Source organism: Pyrus communis, chromosome 14 (assembly GCF_963583255.1).
Source record: "Pyrus communis chromosome 14, drPyrComm1.1, whole genome shotgun sequence".
In the NCBI taxonomy this organism is placed as follows: domain Eukaryota; kingdom Viridiplantae; phylum Streptophyta; class Magnoliopsida; order Rosales; family Rosaceae; genus Pyrus; species Pyrus communis.
In genome coordinates, this window is record NC_084816.1 from 2,978,896 (window position 1) to 2,996,029 (window position 17,134).

General features: G+C 34.1%; 1 protein-coding gene across 1 annotated transcript; it reads right to left on the reverse strand.

Annotated features, from left to right (window-relative positions):
• Window positions 1–12,350: 12,350 nt before the first annotated feature.
• Window positions 12,351–16,436, reverse strand: LOC137715411 (probable protein phosphatase 2C 6). The gene is made up of 5 exons (XM_068454735.1): window positions 16,039–16,436; window positions 14,810–15,199; window positions 13,771–13,888; window positions 13,449–13,672; window positions 12,351–13,372 (listed from the first exon to the last, which is right to left on the reverse strand). Exons 1-5 carry the CDS (start codon window positions 16,318–16,320, stop codon window positions 12,761–12,763), a joined length of 1,626 nt encoding a protein of 541 aa, XP_068310836.1. The 5' UTR covers window positions 16,321–16,436; the 3' UTR covers window positions 12,351–12,760.
• Between the last annotated feature and the right edge of the window lie 698 nt (window positions 16,437–17,134).

The window sequence follows — 17,134 nt, forward strand, 5'->3', positions numbered from 1 at the left end:
TGCAGCCTCAAGGATTTGTGGATTCCTCTTATCCGGATTATGTGTGTAAGCTTGTCAAGTCTCTCTATGGGCTAAAACAAGCCCCAAGAGCATGGAATTTGAAGTTCACTAGCTATCTTCCATCTCTGGGATTCAAAACCTCATTGTATGATACTAGCCTGTTTGTGAAAGTTGATGAATGTGATATTATTCTCCTCTTATTATATGTTGATGATATAATACTCACAGGGTCTAGTCCTGCAAAAATTCAAGCAGTTATACAAGGTCTTGCAACAGTTTTTTATCTCAAAGACATGGGAAGATTAACTTTCTTCCTTGGTCTACATATTCAATACAAAGAAGATGGTTCACTGGTTATCAGTCAATTTAAATATGTAAAAGATTTATTGAAGAAAGCATGAATGGAGACTTGTAAGCCCACATCCACACCATCCAAGCCTCATACACAACTATTTGAGAAAGAGGACTCTTTAATATTTGACCTTTACTAGGCCTGATATTGCACATGCTGTCGACATGGTGTGCCAATTCATGACATTTCCAACTGATCTTCATATGCATTTTGTCAAACGCATCTTACAATACTTGAAAGGCACACTTAACTGTGGCTTACATTATAAAAAGAGTTCAGAGTTCAATCTTACAACTTATTCTGACTCGGATTGGGCTGCGGATATTAATACTCGAAGGTTGATTACCGGTTTTGTGATTTACTTGGGATGTAATCCTATCTCATGGCAATCTAAAAAACAGTCTACAGTTTCACGCAGTTCCACAGAGGCTGAGTATAAAGCCTTAGCACACTCTGCTGCTGATCTGTTCTGGATTCGATCTTTGTTTAAAGACATGAATTAGGTACTTTCAGTTCCTTCAGTGTCACACTGTGACAATTTGAGTGCCTTAGCTTTAAGCTCCAATCTAGTTTTTCACTCTAATATCAAACACCTTGATACTGATTATTATTTTGTTCGAGAGAAAGTGCAAAAAGGAGATCTTGTTATTCAATATATACCTACCGAGGATCAAGTTGCGGATGTGTTTACAAAAGGGCTCCATAGTCCAATATTCTTGAGGCATTGCAAAAATCTTGGCCTTGGCATTTCAAAACAGCTTCAGGAACATGGTTAATTCAAACTTCACTTGGTTGCTCCAAGCTCAATTTGAGGGGGTAGTAATAACTGATTCAATTGTAATGACACTTGGCATTGTTTTTATGAAATAGTTTGTTAATATAGTTGTGGTTGTTAGAAGGGTATTGTAGTAATTGTGACATGTAATGGTTTGGCTATATAAGGAATTGCTAGCCTTTACTGTAAAACAAGGTTGTAATACATTCAATCAAAAGAATCAGTTGCTCTCTCTTCTTCTCTCTTTTCTTCGCTCTCAAGCTTTATCTTCAACTGTCAATAGTAAAGTTATATATAATTGTCAAAATTATAATCATAATGATAAGCTTACTGTTAAAATACAGAATGATATTCTTATTGTTACTATAGACTTACCCATTGATATAGGACATATCCTAATACTTCATTTTTCATATAGGGAATGGATCATCAACAACAGTCCTTGGCAAGATAGCTAGCTAGAGATTAATTTGTTATATATAATTTCCACAAGTTGATGAAACCTTGCCAGCATCTTGGAAATGTTCCCTTGGCTTTCCAAACTTACATAATTCTTGCAAGAAAAGGAAAAGAAAAGTGTTTTTAATTGATTCCAGTTTGTGCATTTTCACCTGGTAATACTCGGTGGACCCCTGGAAATATATATGCATGTAGCGTGATCAATTGCACGATTGGCATCTTGAAAAAAAAATAATAATTAAAATTTCAATAGCAGCATAAACAGGGAGATGGCTTCACCAGGATTCAAGGGGAGACACAAAACAAAAAGCCTCTTCTCTCGATCTCCTTATATTCCTCTTACTTTTAGTGGTTTCAATCAAGTGTGTCTCCACATTAGATCTATGCATATTTCCCAAAGCGTTAATTTCTTGGATGGAGAAACACTTGAAGGCTTGTCAAAACAGAAAATACCATCTCATATATACTTTTTTCTTTGACGTAGCTAGTTCAGCCCCACGCACCACCACAAGAAATGTCAGTGTGTTTGTACGAAAGACTTGCAAAATATCTTTACTTCTTATTTCTTACCCTCCTCCGTTTACTCAAAAATCAACTCTATAAATGGTGTGGCTAAAAGGACTGGAACATTAGGGTAAACTTTAGAGTTTGTCTATCACACCACATATATATTTTCATGTTATTGTTATTTATAGATATGTACGTGTTTTAATAGTATGAAGTTTAATAGTATCACGTAATTGTGTGATGTGACATGCTAAAGAGCATATCTAAGGGGTAGCCATTGCTTAACAAAGTTACATTATTCCACGTAGGAAAACCGGATCACTAACCGAGCTAGCAACTAGCAATACAAGGTTAGTTGTTACTTCTTCAAGTTAGCGAATTGAGTCCCGTAATATATTATATTCAAAAGTATTTGTTTAGTAAAGAGTTTGGAAATAAAATTTGAGCTCCAAGATGAAGTTAAGATGTTAATATTTGAAAGTGAAAGACAAAATTTGAAGAATTGGTTGAAGAGTGGATTGGAGTGACAAATTTTTTTTTTTTTTTTTTTTTTTATGAACAAAGGATCGATTGGAGTGACAAATTTAAAAATTAGCATAAAAATGCCAAATGGATTAGTAAATGACACCTTTAAATAAAAAAAATTCTAACACTCTTCTGGAGATACGCTAATGTCAATATAATCTCTATGCCCTGTATGCCGGGATTGACCTAATAATTAGCTAGGCCATCTGGGTGCACATAATAAATTCTATATTTGACGACTGTTGTGAAAATTAAACGAAGGTTGGTGTTCAACTAGCAAGTCGCTTATATACATCCTATCATTATTCTAAAACGAGCCATAAGAATAATTCATCTCTGGTGGTACTACTAATAACTTATAATAAACAAACCGAAATGGAGATGCAGGAGATTCAAGAACAAGGTGTTTTCTGGACATATTTGTTTCAAAGTTATACATGCGACTTATAATTGAATCAGAATAAAAAGAAAATTAATTACACAAGTACAAGAGAAAGACTGTTGATCCTGTTGCTGCAAGTAAATACTGCAGTTGTATGTGAAATCAATAGTGCTAATGCATAATAATGTGTACCGGTTCTGCAGGCCAATTGCGATATGAAAGAGCTAGAAATTTAATTCAGCAGAGGAAACAAAAGAAAAAAGCATCAGCCATCAGTAATGAATGAAGTAGAAAGTCGGAGGAAGGAGGAGAGAACCTTGCATGGCACAAGGATTATGCAATTATCGAGATATTTCGTGTCAATTAATGAAGAGAAATTTACACATAATATTATATAATTAGTATAAAACGTCACAATTATAATATAATATGGGATAATTTGATACAGATCCAATTTTGTGAGCCATTACTATAATTAGTCCACTGCATTGAAATAGGTCCAATAATTGATATTCCACGTAAGCTTATTTATAATTTGTACCATATTTATCCCTTAGACTTATAAATTGTAGGAAATATTTAAAATTTCTTAATTATATGATTATTTGTGGTTTAACTAATCCCTTAATTGTAGGATTAGCTATAGCAATAAAATCTCAACCCCCAGTCTGTTTTATCCCTCCTTTTTTTCCTTCTTCTAAACAATTCCCTTTGTTAGATCATGGAATCAATCATCCTCTTCTCTCATCTTTCATGGGTGATATTTTGTGTTCCTCCCTCCAAATTCCTTCATGACAATTTCAGTTTTACATAGCTTTCACAATTTTTTTACATATTCGTTCGGCAATACAGTATCAATTGCAAGCAATAATACAGTATCATGCATTTATATTTGCTCTATTATATTTTTGTGCGTATCATAAAGGTAAACTGAAACTTAGTATTTGTTCCTTTTTTTTGTTTAGTATTTGTTCCTTTAATGGAGGTATATTATATCATATTTCTATTCTAATGTTCTGCCATGGAGGTTCAGCATTTTACTTCCTATACAATAGGTAGTTTATTTTTATTTTGTTGGTAGATTATATCTATTTTGTAGGTATAAAGCATTTTTCTTCCTATACAATAGGTAGTTTATTTTTGTTTTGCAGTAGATTACATATGTTTTGTTGGTATAAAGTATTTTTCTTCCTATACAATAGGTAGTTACTAAATTATATCGGTTTTGTAGGTAAACATCATTAGGTGGTTACTAGATAATATTTTAGTTAGTATTTAAATATTCAAAATTAAAAACTGAATAAATGATACAAAAATTAAAGAATTTAAATATTTTTATCTAAAAGGGCAAAATTGGTATAAAAATATGTAATTGGATAACTGGACTTAGTTAAAAAACTACCTATGTTTTTGGACTTAGATTGAAAAGATAATTTGATACAGATCCAATTTTGTGAGCCATTACTATAATTAGTCCACTGCATTGAAATAGGTCCAATAATTATGTCATGTAAGTACTTAAAAATGAGAGGTAGGAATTTGCAGAGAAGTGGGAAATGGAATTTTAGGGCAAAATAAATGGATGGATAGCCGTACATTTGGGACTATAATTATCTCCTTTCCTATTTCTATCCCCTTTCACCTCTTTCTTTCAATAAAAAATAAAAATAAAAATAAAAATAAAAATAAAAAAGAAGAGAAAATCCTTCTATGTATATTTGTTACTTTTTTATTTCTTCTGCATCGATCTCCTTTCTGTAATTTCAACAACGAACAACAACAAAGATTACACGCAAAGCCTTAAATGTGGAATAATATTATTGCTTTTACATGCTTTGCCCTTGCTGCACATGTCACCAGCGTTGGCTAAACCCTGATCTTCGCTCATCGCTGACATCTGTGTTTTCCTTGTTTGTCTCTCTTTGTTGGATTCGCTGGGTCTTCGGCATCATCATGCATGCCCCATGTGGATAGATGTGGTTGTGGCTGCCTTTTCACTTTTCAATATTATTCACTTTGTAAATAGTAAATATATATACTATTAAACACACACATGTGGATAAAAAGATCTTGATAGACAGGTCAACAAAATGAAATGGCATCCTCTTTTTAATGTTAGGGTTAAAGAATTTTGAGGCTCAAAGTATAGTTGGCACTTGGCAGGTTTCTTTTAGATTTATGTACAGGAATGTTTAGGTGAGAATCGGAATGACCAATGTGTCGTAATCAAAGCCTTGCTAACATATAAGCATCTTACGTTACTGAACACCTATAGATAACATTCTCAAAATTTAACATCTTTACTAAACCGCACTAGTAAGTTGTATCTTTTTAGATAGAAGAAATTAATGGAGATGCAGATATGCTAATATACGTAGCCAACATGTGAGTATTGCCCCTAGGAATTCTTTAGCCTTAACGAGAGAGACTTCCACTAAACGAGGTCACCATCACTGGACTTTCCAGCCCCAAACACCACGAACTGATCTTGTTCCATATCTCTTTCTCCCCAACGAGTGACTATATGAAATTTAACCAGGTATTGAGAGAGACATTTAAAAGTCTCACCCACTCAACTACTCTTTGGTGTAGGGATGTCTGCTATTAATTATTTTATATACATGCTTAAGATAAAAGGAATTTTAACGAAAAGCTCCTGGTACTGTTCACTTTAACGAAAAACCATATTTTTACACTAAAAAGTCAATCTTGGTACTATTCACTTTACCCTTTATTTTGTCCTTATTGTTAAAACTCAAAACTTTCAAACCTTTTTTATTAGTTTTCCTTAAGATAAAAGGAAAACACAAATAATGTAGAAGCCAGAAGGAGAAAACACCACATATACACAGATTGTGAATTTATGCAAGAATCAACAGTATAATGGGAAACAGTGAGATATTTGAAGAGAACATCCAAAATTTACCATCCAAAATAATTGAAGAGAATATCTCACATCAGATAAAAGGAAAACGCAAAGTTTCTACAAGCCAAAAGGAGAAAACCCCCACATAGCAAAAAAGTTCTGTCGAGTCCATCCCTACAGGTGATGCAATCAATGCTCAAATTACTTGCTGGAGCTTGGAAGCCCATATATGCACCTATATATATATATATATTTTCTGTCAGCAGTATCAACATGTACAGGGAGGCACAGAATCAGAAATGATCGATGATTTACACAAGCAATCCTTTCAACTCTTCTGTCCTAATGTACCTTGTGTGGTCCTACTACAAACCCTAGCACGTGTGTGGGTATAGATATGGCTGTTTTCTTCTTTTATTCATTTAGATTAAGCAGCTCTGCTAACTTAAGTCGTCATTAGATTAGATGGATCATCAGAATCTGCGCATGCAATAACAGTAGTGCTCAATCATGTTTACAAATTAAATAAATAAAAAATTAGAAAGAATGATCACAGTACGTTTGCGTATTGTCTTACGTACTTGCGTATTGTCCCAACTACACATCAAACAAGAACATATCTAATTGTATCAACAGATTTATAACCTACTTGGTTAAAAATATTTATTTTTATACCCGAGGATATAAGTGTGATTTCTCATATAAGTGTGATTTTCTCCCCCATTATCGCTGGTAAAGAAACAATATCCTGGTAATGGGCGCGTTTCAGTAGTTTACACATTTATATTCATGTTGTCTTTACGTTAACTTACAAGTTGATCAAATACAAAACGATGCAAAAGTAATAAGGGTAAACTACATTTTGCACCATCAAGTTTGGTTTAATTGCATCATCTTACCTATTTTTAAAATATTGCAATGTCATATACAAATTTATGTTTTAGTTGCAAGGTCATGCATCCGTTAGTTAATATATTAAATTGACGGCTAAGTGATGGCGTGACAAGGACGGAGCTCAAAAGAAGAATTCGTGCCATGTTGCTAAAGCGAAGATAGTGTGGGTATTGATCTGGGTGGGATGGTGATTTAAGCGGATTCTGGCAGCAGAGGAGCGAAGCGGATTTGCAGCAGTATACTGCGGTGGGGTTTGCAACAATCAAGTAGCGCTTCGGCTTGCGGCAATCAGGTGCGGGCAAGGAGAACTGACGGCAGAGTGTAGTCATCAGATCTGAAATGAAGAAACCCTTATCGTAAGTTGTGAAATTTTTAGGACTGGGGATTTTCATTCATGGTCGACTAAAAATTCAAACCCTAAATATGATTTGTGATTTGGTGGTGAAGGGTTTTAGGTCTGCCCTTAAATCATAACGACACATCAAATAAAAATACATATTATGCATGGATAAGGCTATATACTAGTGATATAAATATTATGTATGTTGTCAAACTATGAATCACAACGACAAATTAAATAAAAATATACTTTGATCAGTCACTCACAAGTGAAATATCATATCAAGTAGTCAATCCCTCGCAAGAAAAAAGATTCTATTTCGTTCATGGCTTCACCAGTATACTATTATTCACTTTGCATCATGCTTTGCAGCATGAAATGCCAGCTGAGGTGAAAAGGCATCTAGGTTAGAAACAAATCACTAGAAAACAATAGTATTTAATATGCAGGCCAAAGATAGAAACACTAGCCCCCGGCCCCTGTATGCACTATTTAGCTCTATGTGGAAATCAGTGTGAAAAAAAATGAATGAAGAGGCCCTGAAGATCCTTTGTCTGCTCGCACAAGACGAGAAAATACTTCACAATTTGCAGCTTTTTTCTCTCCAAATTTCATTCCCAGATATCTGCGGAAATCACACATACAGGACTTTTCTATCCACAATTTCTCTTGCCTTCATTTGTTATAATGTTCTATTGATCAACAACAATCGGTAACTCCTAGAGTTCTGATATTGATAAAATGGTGAGTAACCATAAATATTTAGTCATCAAGTAATCAAAAGAACGAGACTGATGTATTAGTATCTTTTGACTATCAACGATTGGTCACCTATTCTTTTATTCTTGAGTCTTGTTACCAAATAAAACGGCGATTAATCATAAATATTTAATCATCAAGTGACCAAAAGAACGAGCATGATGCATTATAATACCAAGTACAATTTTGCTTCCAACTTTGTGCTTCAGAGAAGGGCGGGGTGGGGTGTTGGGTGTGCGTTTGTTACAAGAGCATGCCTTTACCTGATTAATGAGTATATAGCATACAATCATGCTCCTGCCTGCAGAGGAATCTTCCGTCTTTAACACTGTTGAGCACAGTTACAAACAGTAATAAACAAAGGATAAAACGAAGGTGGCAGCAGTGAAAAAACAAAAGAGCATAAGGTTTAAAAATGCAAAGAAGAAAGAAGAAAAAAGTCACAGAAACCAACATATGGATCATCAACTACATTCAGAGACCTTGTCTCTCTCTTTCTTGATGACTAATCATTGTTGTTTCCATGAGAAATGCTAAGGAGATTATCTTAAGGTAAGGCTTTTCATGGATTCTCCTGCCACTAGGGATGGGCACGGTTCGGTTTGATGCGGTTTTAAGTGAAACCAAAAATTTTTGCGGTTCGATGCGGTTTTGGAGCCAAAACCGAAATGAAACCAAACCGTTTGATTTAGTTCGGTGGATTTCAAATGGTTACGGTTTGGTTTCAAACCATTTACATACAAAATGCAACACTATTTGTAAATACACAGTTTAAAACCTTATTTTAAACATTGTTAATTAAACATTTCCTGGATGTAAACTATCAAATATTCACATTCACAATTGAGCAGTTTCAAAGAATCAAAGGAAGAAGTAGAAGAGGAAATTTAAAATCACGAGTTCAACAAGCAAAGCTATTTCTAGGTGTGTACAAGTGCAGCAAATGTAGAAACACTGCTGTAGGTTTACAGCAAGAAACGTAGAAAACTAATGCAGAGATATTTGTGGAAGTGACAATCCTTCATTCCGTCATTTGTTGTATATATAGATGCATGTCTATCAACTATACAAAGAGTCGTAACGGGATTATAAAACACCCATCATAATCTGATAATTACAACATAAGTGAGTAAATCAAATATGTAACAACCTAAGATAAGTTTGTTAAGTACTACGCTAACAAGGTGAATAGTAATTGCTGCTTCAGCTTTGGCAATGAGAATTACATTGCTCCCCATTCTTATGTGGCAAATTAAGTTGATAGGGAATGTGCAGTTACTTCCGAAATGTAAGTTTTAAACTTCGACTTGATCACTTCATTGGACTGTTTTGTAGCTTTACTCTTGCAATTATATTTTGCAGATCGAATGCTAATGTTTGGTTTAACCAGAAACAATATTCGTCTCGTCCGGATATTTAATAAAATGTCTTTTAATATTCGGTTTCAGTACGGTTTTCAAAAGTCAAAACTGAAACCAAACTGTTTTCTTACACTGCGGTTTGGTTTCAAACCGAAACCATTTCAAAACCGCAAAACCAAACCGTTCGGTGCGGTTTGATTTGGTTCGTGTTTCGGTTTTCGGTTTCAAGTGCCCACCCCTACCCACCACCTTATGTTTTTGGCATAATTCCCGTACCAACATTATAAAATATTGTGCCAAAAACATGAGGTGACGGAGAGTTCCGCTTTTGAAATAGTCACCTTAGCATTTTCCTATTTGCATACGTGGACATAGCCACATTAGTTAGAGCAAATGTGTTCTTCTTTATATATGAGTTTGAATTATTATTTTTTCTGTTTAGATTAGTTTAAAGTAAAAGATTACTTGTACCGAATGTAAAAAAATATAAAGTTATTGTTAATTTGTTACTCTTGTTGGTTCCTTTCAAATCACAAAGGGTTTTGTCCAAGCTGTCATAAATATGTTATTTTGGCTAAGTTTATATGAAATATACACAAATGGACCGTTTTCAAACTTTTAACAGAAAATGGAATGTAAAGTACACTAAATTGACCCTAATTTATATAGGATTCGTTGTCGGTTTAATATTTATCTTGTTCTATTCTCGATTGAAAGTTTGTAATCGGTTGTATTTGTATGTTTTACTCAAGTTTAAATGACTCCACCCAATTCCATTAGAGTATGAATCAAAATTTGCAAATGAGTGAATTATTCTCTTCAGCACAAAGGAGATGGACCATGGAATAAAACCCATAATTGTGCCTAAATCCATTATGGTATCAGCATCTTTGCTTCATTTGAGAGGCCTTTACTACCCCATTACAAAAAGGGGTGGCGAGGAATGATGTCTCGACTAGGGGTGATTTGGTTCGGATTAGATCGGAAACAAACATTTCAGTGCCAATTCAAATATAGAATCAAATATTAGTTTCATTTCAGAATTTTAGATTATCAGAAGTTATCGGAAATTTTGGAATCGGTTTTATATTGGAATTTTCGAACATAATTTGGAAATTCTACAGTTTTCAAGACTTTGAAAAAAATTCAAACTTTTATGTATCCACCATTCAATTTTTTTATTTTTTTATTTTTATTATATTTGTAGCCGTTAAATGTATGTATGATATAAAATCATATTAGACAAGATAATAATAATAATACATTTTATTATACTCTTCATTTGTAATATATGATAGTATGATTAAATATACAAAATACTAAATAAAGCATAACATGATAAAATAAGAATATGCATCATTTTTTTATAATACTAAGTTTGAGAAATTTTGGATCAGAATTTTGAAATTCTCAGATCGATAGTTACACCATACAAATTTTTCGGAAATGTTCGGACTCTGGATGGAAATTTTTGGTACGGATTGGAATGTCCAATCCAACATGCAACCCGTAACAGTTATGGCAACAAAAATCAACATTTGACCTACCCTACCAAATAATCTTTCAGCCAAATAAATAGCACCTATTCCCCCAGCAAATATGGACGGTGAGGTGCTTCAATAGAATCAATACTCTCCAAGTGCATTAATGAATTCACCCAAAGAAACATACAATTAAAGAAATTGTTATTAACACTTCAAAAATTTCATTATACATTCCAAACTTTCTATATTAGGAAAAAAAAATATGCTTGTGAGAAGTGTAAAATGATTTTTGGAGTACCAATAACACTTCCCTATAATTAATAGAAAATTTCATTCTAATCCTTGGCAAAGATGACTTGACTAAAACCATGAGTAAGATCAAAATATAATTTTAGTCCCTTGGTACATTACATTTTGATTTTTAATTGGGAAGTGTTATTGGCACTAAAAAAATCTCATTCTACACCCCTCACAAGTGTATTTTTCTTTCTTAATATAGAAGTTTGGAGTGTAGAATGAGATTTTTGGAGTGCTAATAACAATTCCCTTTTAATTATTTCTCTTTTTCTTCATAATTTTAATGTATTAATTTTATTTCATTATAATTTTCATTTTCATTTTATTTATCTTAATATATTTTGTTGTAAACATTTAAATAAACTAATTTTTGTTATACACTAAATTTCGATGGACTTTGTCTTCTTTATTTAAGTACATTAAATTCATTATAATACATTTCAGTGCATATATTTAGATACACATATTTCGGTACACACATTTCGATATAAACATTTAGGTATATTCAATGGGAACTGTTATTAGCACTCCAAAAATCTTATTCTACACTCCTCACCAGTGTATTTTTCTTTCTAATTATAAAAAGTTTGGAGTGCCAAATGAGATTTTAGAAGTGCTAATAACAATTCCCTATTCAATATAATACATTTTGGTACACACATTTAGGTACATTAATTTAATATAATACATTTCGATGCATATATTTCATTACATACATTTCTATACTAACATTTAAATACATTAGTTCAATGTAATAAATTTTGGTACTAACATTTAGGTACATTAATTGAGTCTTTCAAGTTTGAATAATGTTAAATAAAATTAATAAATAAAAATAAAAATAAAAACTTTTTTTGGTCAAAAAATAAATTAAAATTTGTTTATTAATAAATTTAAATATTTAATGAGAGACATTAAATAAAATGCACATTGATCATTTTGAATTAAGGACACATCAAGGAACTGTAATATATATGTAGTCTAATACCAGATTTATTTTAAATTTTAATCTTCTTAAAGGATTAAAGTTAAAAAATCCCAATAATTAATTGATTAAAAAATTCTACCATGCTTCGTATAGCATGTTCGCGATGAATGTAGGGTTGGATGCACGGCCCAAGATCTAATTGCCCAAAGATCCCAGTGTATAATGCATACTAGAAAACTCTGTTAAATTATGAAAATTCTACTATGCTTCGATGAATGGCATGCGCCGAATATCAATAAGCTGATTCTTGGGCTGTGAATTTAAAAGCATGAAAATTGTACTATGCTCCGGTGAGTTTCATAGTCCAAAGTCCAGTATTGGTTTAGGTCTAAATATGCAAGGAAGCAACAGGGGGCAAAGATTAAAGAGCCAATGAAGGAGAAAAATAGGGATACAAATAATCACGAAAACAAACGAGGAAAGCGTTGTGGTTCGCTATCTGTAGACAAGGTTTCAAAGTGAAAAATAACACAAAACGACGGCTCGATTTCACTAGACTACAATATAGTTGTTCATCCATATTCCAAAAAGCAATCTGCATGGCCACTAGTCAACAAAAATAGAGGCTGCTTAACATATGACGGCTTACTGATACATCTAGGAAGTGTGTGATACCTGTGTGAACACCGTATCTGGCAACCTGAAAGTGCCCGATTCTCTAACTGTGAATCTGAATGATCAATTTTTGAGAACGGAAATGTAGCTGTGTAACAGGTATCATTTATGAACTTTTTTGCTGAGATTGAAACCGAAGGAGATCCCTTCGATGTTTCATAGCCACTTTTTTCTCCAACTGGCAGCTCTTTTATCACCGGATAAGAGTCTGGGAATGCTTAACAGACTGTTAACGCGGGTAATACCTTCCAAGGCCGACCAGTCCTCGTCCTCTTTTGTTGAAATGCATTCTGCTAAACTTCTTTTAGACTGGCCCTCGAACTTTGTTGGAAGCTTTTGTTCTGTTGAATCAGATACGGGCACAATCTCATCAGAGCTTCGTATGGTACCCGAATGCTCAAGAACAGCATGAGAACTACCAGTTTCTGAATCCTCAGTATTCTCTTCTGTTATTGCCATCCTCTCCATTGCCTCTCCGTTAATCTTCGTCTCTTCATTACTCTTTGTCTTGTCATTAATCTTCATCATTTCATTAACCTTCGTCTCTTCATTAATCTTCATCATATCATTCTCTGTCAAAGCCTCACCAGCATCAGACAACTTTTCTAGAAAAAGGCATACAACAGCACAATCATCATTCTTGGAAGTAGGGTATTTGAGCCTCCAGGCTCTAACGGCACAGTCCACTAGAGCCCTGGCTGCTGTTGTATGACCGGGGGCAGAAGCTACAATTTCAACAGCCTCCTTGTTTGAAAGGACGTCCCAGACCTGTATGATGTGTAATTTATTGAGCACTTTTAGGCCACAAGAAACCAAAAATATAAAAAGGAAAGAAGAAAGATACCCCATCGGTGGCAAGAATTATGAACTCATCTCTTTCAGTAAGATGGTGATAGAAAACATCAGGCACAGAAATTAAACCAAAATCCTTCAGACAGAAATCTCCAAAGGCTCTAGCCATTGCCAAACCAGGAGAATCATTATTCGGCAACCATACACGAGCAACCTCTGGCTCATCCTGCAAAGCAAATACCCTTCCCTTGCATTGCTGGATCCTAGCAGATTCCGCTAAAAACAGAAGAGTCAATAAATTTTCATCAACGGATTTTTTTTTTTTTTGCAGTCAAGTATCAGGTTTGTACATGAGATTTGTGAGAGAGAGATACCAGGAAGATCTGGCTTTAAATCAACTGTCAATTGTACAGCAATCAGAGAGTTGTCTTGGTCTCTCGTTGCTAGCACAGCCCTTGAATCCCCAACATTTCCAATTACAAGATTCTGACCCTAAAACACCGTAAACCTCGAGATTAGTTTTCTCAACAGTGATAGGAAATTTCATCATACTGAGAATGTCTAGTTCAGCCTTCAACCAAGACAGCTTCCAAGAAATGCCATTATGATAAGAATTCCCGTAACTAAAAATAAATTAATTAATTTCAAAGAAAAGAAGAATAGAACAGACTCATAATAACGATAAAAAAACCTAAAAGCACTTACCAAAGGATCAGATTTCTTGTTATTATAGTAAAGAAAACAGATTATGAACAAATAAAAAAGAAAATTTTGCGTAAAAAAACTGTATAATCTCAAAGTTTCCAGAAACCTTTGGTTAGAGAATGATCACTTATATGAATGATATGAAAATACAAATCATTTTTAAACTTATTTTCCAACATATTTTACCAATTTAGTTGATCATAATGTTAATGTTTAAATGAAAAACAACATTTAAATTTTTTCCCCCAAAGCTCTTGATGTTTCCCTTGATGACAAAAAGCATCAGCACATAAGCTGCTTAAAACTTATGGGCCGTTTGGTATCCTTCTTCAATCCAAATATTTGTTTTTGAAACTTTTGAGTACTAGGTAATTTAGCTACATTCATCATTTTTGAAAACTATAAATTGCTTTCAAATTGAGTACCAAACAACCCCTAACTTTTCAGACGTTTTTTTCCTTTTAGAAGGGGATGGTGTGAGGCTTTTAAGTTATCCTCAACACAGTACCTATCCAAGTTTTTTTACTATCATATACTCATGTATATATGTACATACATACGCATGCATGCATGTAAGCATATGCACGTATGCATGTAAGCACATGTACGTACCCATGTAAGCACACAAACACCATGTCAGATACGAATACAAAATGATGCATAGAAATACACGCACACACACTTTGAGGATGTTTCATGAACAATCACCTGCTTTACCAATGTAACAGCAGTCGTGCCACTGCAGAAGCAATCGATGGTTGGATGCAATTTTAGTTCCTTGTCCATTAACTTGAAAGCCTTTAAGAATGACTTTTTTAGTGGGAGATACATGTCAGGTAGTTTTTCATTTGCCTGAACCTCCAATGATTCGCACCATTCATCATCAATGCTTGGCGATGCAGGTTCCTCCAAATTAGAGCTCCCATTCGCATTCTCAGCCTTATTGAGATTGCTCAGATCACTGTTTGAATTAGCTTTCCACTGAGTACATAGTATAAGAGGAAGAGAATCCCGAACTTTCTTGGCGACCACGTGACCAAATGGACCGTGGCCATCAAACACCCCACAAAATGTTGTATCACTTCTTGTGGCAAAATTCTACAGCAGAAACTTGCAAACAAATCAGCACAAATTGATCCCAAAAAATGAACAAGAGAAATAGAGAACATTTCATATAAAGGAACAACCTTCCAAAAAGCTTTGTAATTTGACTATACTAATTCAATGACGTAGGGGAAATCAACATTTTACTGACAAATCATTACGCCGTAAAATGTAACAAATTTCAAGTATATTCTTTATCTTTTAATTGATAAAAAAACGTCTCCTTAGCCTCACAGAGGTATGGAAGATTGAAGAAGGGTCCTTCCCAAGACCAGCTAAAAAGAACGTAAAACGGGCAACTGATTACGGTATGCCTACATGCAGGGCATTCATGCCGAAATTCCTCGCAAGGGTCATTCCAAAATCACACAAAGGTCAAATATATTAGTACAGGAGCTCAACTGGATTCGCAAAATCTTTGCTCTGAAGTGTGAACAAAGTTATAAATAGACTAATGTAACTCACAATTCAAGTAATCCCTGAATAAAATAGTACCAACAAAAAGTGACCTAGCAACTGTGCAATTGAAGCAACACCACCAATCCATTTCTATCTTTCTTCCCCATTTCCATAAAACCCTTTACGATTAATACCATCCTGCCAAAATATGAACCCACATTTTCCAGTTTCCACAGATTTTTTTCCAAAAAAATAGCTGCAAAAAGGTCCATTTTTCGACTCAATCTTCCAAACCCAACTGCAAAAATACAGTAAATATGCAGAAATGGGTTTTGACATTGGGGTCAGATCACGGTCAAACATGTGGTCACAGCTGATGATAAAGCAGCAAAACAGCAGTAAAAAGTTAGAGAGAGAGTCAAGAGCAAACCAACCTCCCAGACAAGCATGGCGTCCTGATTGGTCCCTTTCTTTCCCTGCTGGGTATACAAGCAGGCGACTTTGCTGCCTCCATTGCCGATCAATCTGCCCGGAATACCAATCTGATGGCCCAAATCTCCGCAACACGCTTGCTCAGCTCTCGGCTTCTTCCTCTTCCACCGTTTCGAGCCGCCTTTGGCCTTCGGAGAAGCGTCGTCGGCGTAGTCCACTTTGCTCTGCTCCACCATATCACTCCTCTGCCCCAAGCTTTTCTGAGTCGAACAACACGAACCCATTTGGTATTCGAATTTATGCGGTGCTCCGGAAAAAACAAAAAAAAACCAATTCGCCAAATCGGATCCGGAGATTCTTTTGTCGCAGAGATTCAATTCAAAAAATGGAGCACAGTGGAGGACGATGGGTAGGTGCACGCTTTGTCACAGAGTCACAGAGCCATATAATTTTCAAATAAATTAAAACAGATATTAATAACATTAATACTAATATTAAATTAATTAATTTTTTTTTAAAACTAAAATAGTTCTTGAAATTGTCCTAACCTTTTACTTTGATATCTGAAATTTAAAATCGATAAAAATTGATATTGAGATTATTCATCGTCAATCATTTGATCATTATGTAAAAAAAGATGTTGAATTAAAAAAAAAAAAAAACTATCAGTTTAAGGGAATTAATAATAAAAAAAACCCTCAATCTAATAGACGTTTCTCACTAAAGGACTATAACGATTGACGGTGAACAATATCAAAGATCATTTTTATTGATTTTAAATCTTAAAAACCAAATAAAAACCCTATACATTTAATACAGATTCTTGACAACAATGACCCATCTGCAAGAATTTGTTGACCTTCTTCAATCTTCATCCACCTTCTTTCTGTTTTTAAATCAAAGTGGTTTCATTTTTTAATTTGTGCCCAAAAAGATAGTCTTTTTTTTCCATTTCTTTAATTTCCACCTTTGGGAAGAACAAAAAAAAAAAAAAAAATGAAGGAAATAAAATAAAGTTTTTGTATAAATATTTCAACCACTTCAACTGGTCCATTGCTCAACATTTAATAATCGGTTGAATCATGTGACATGCACGAG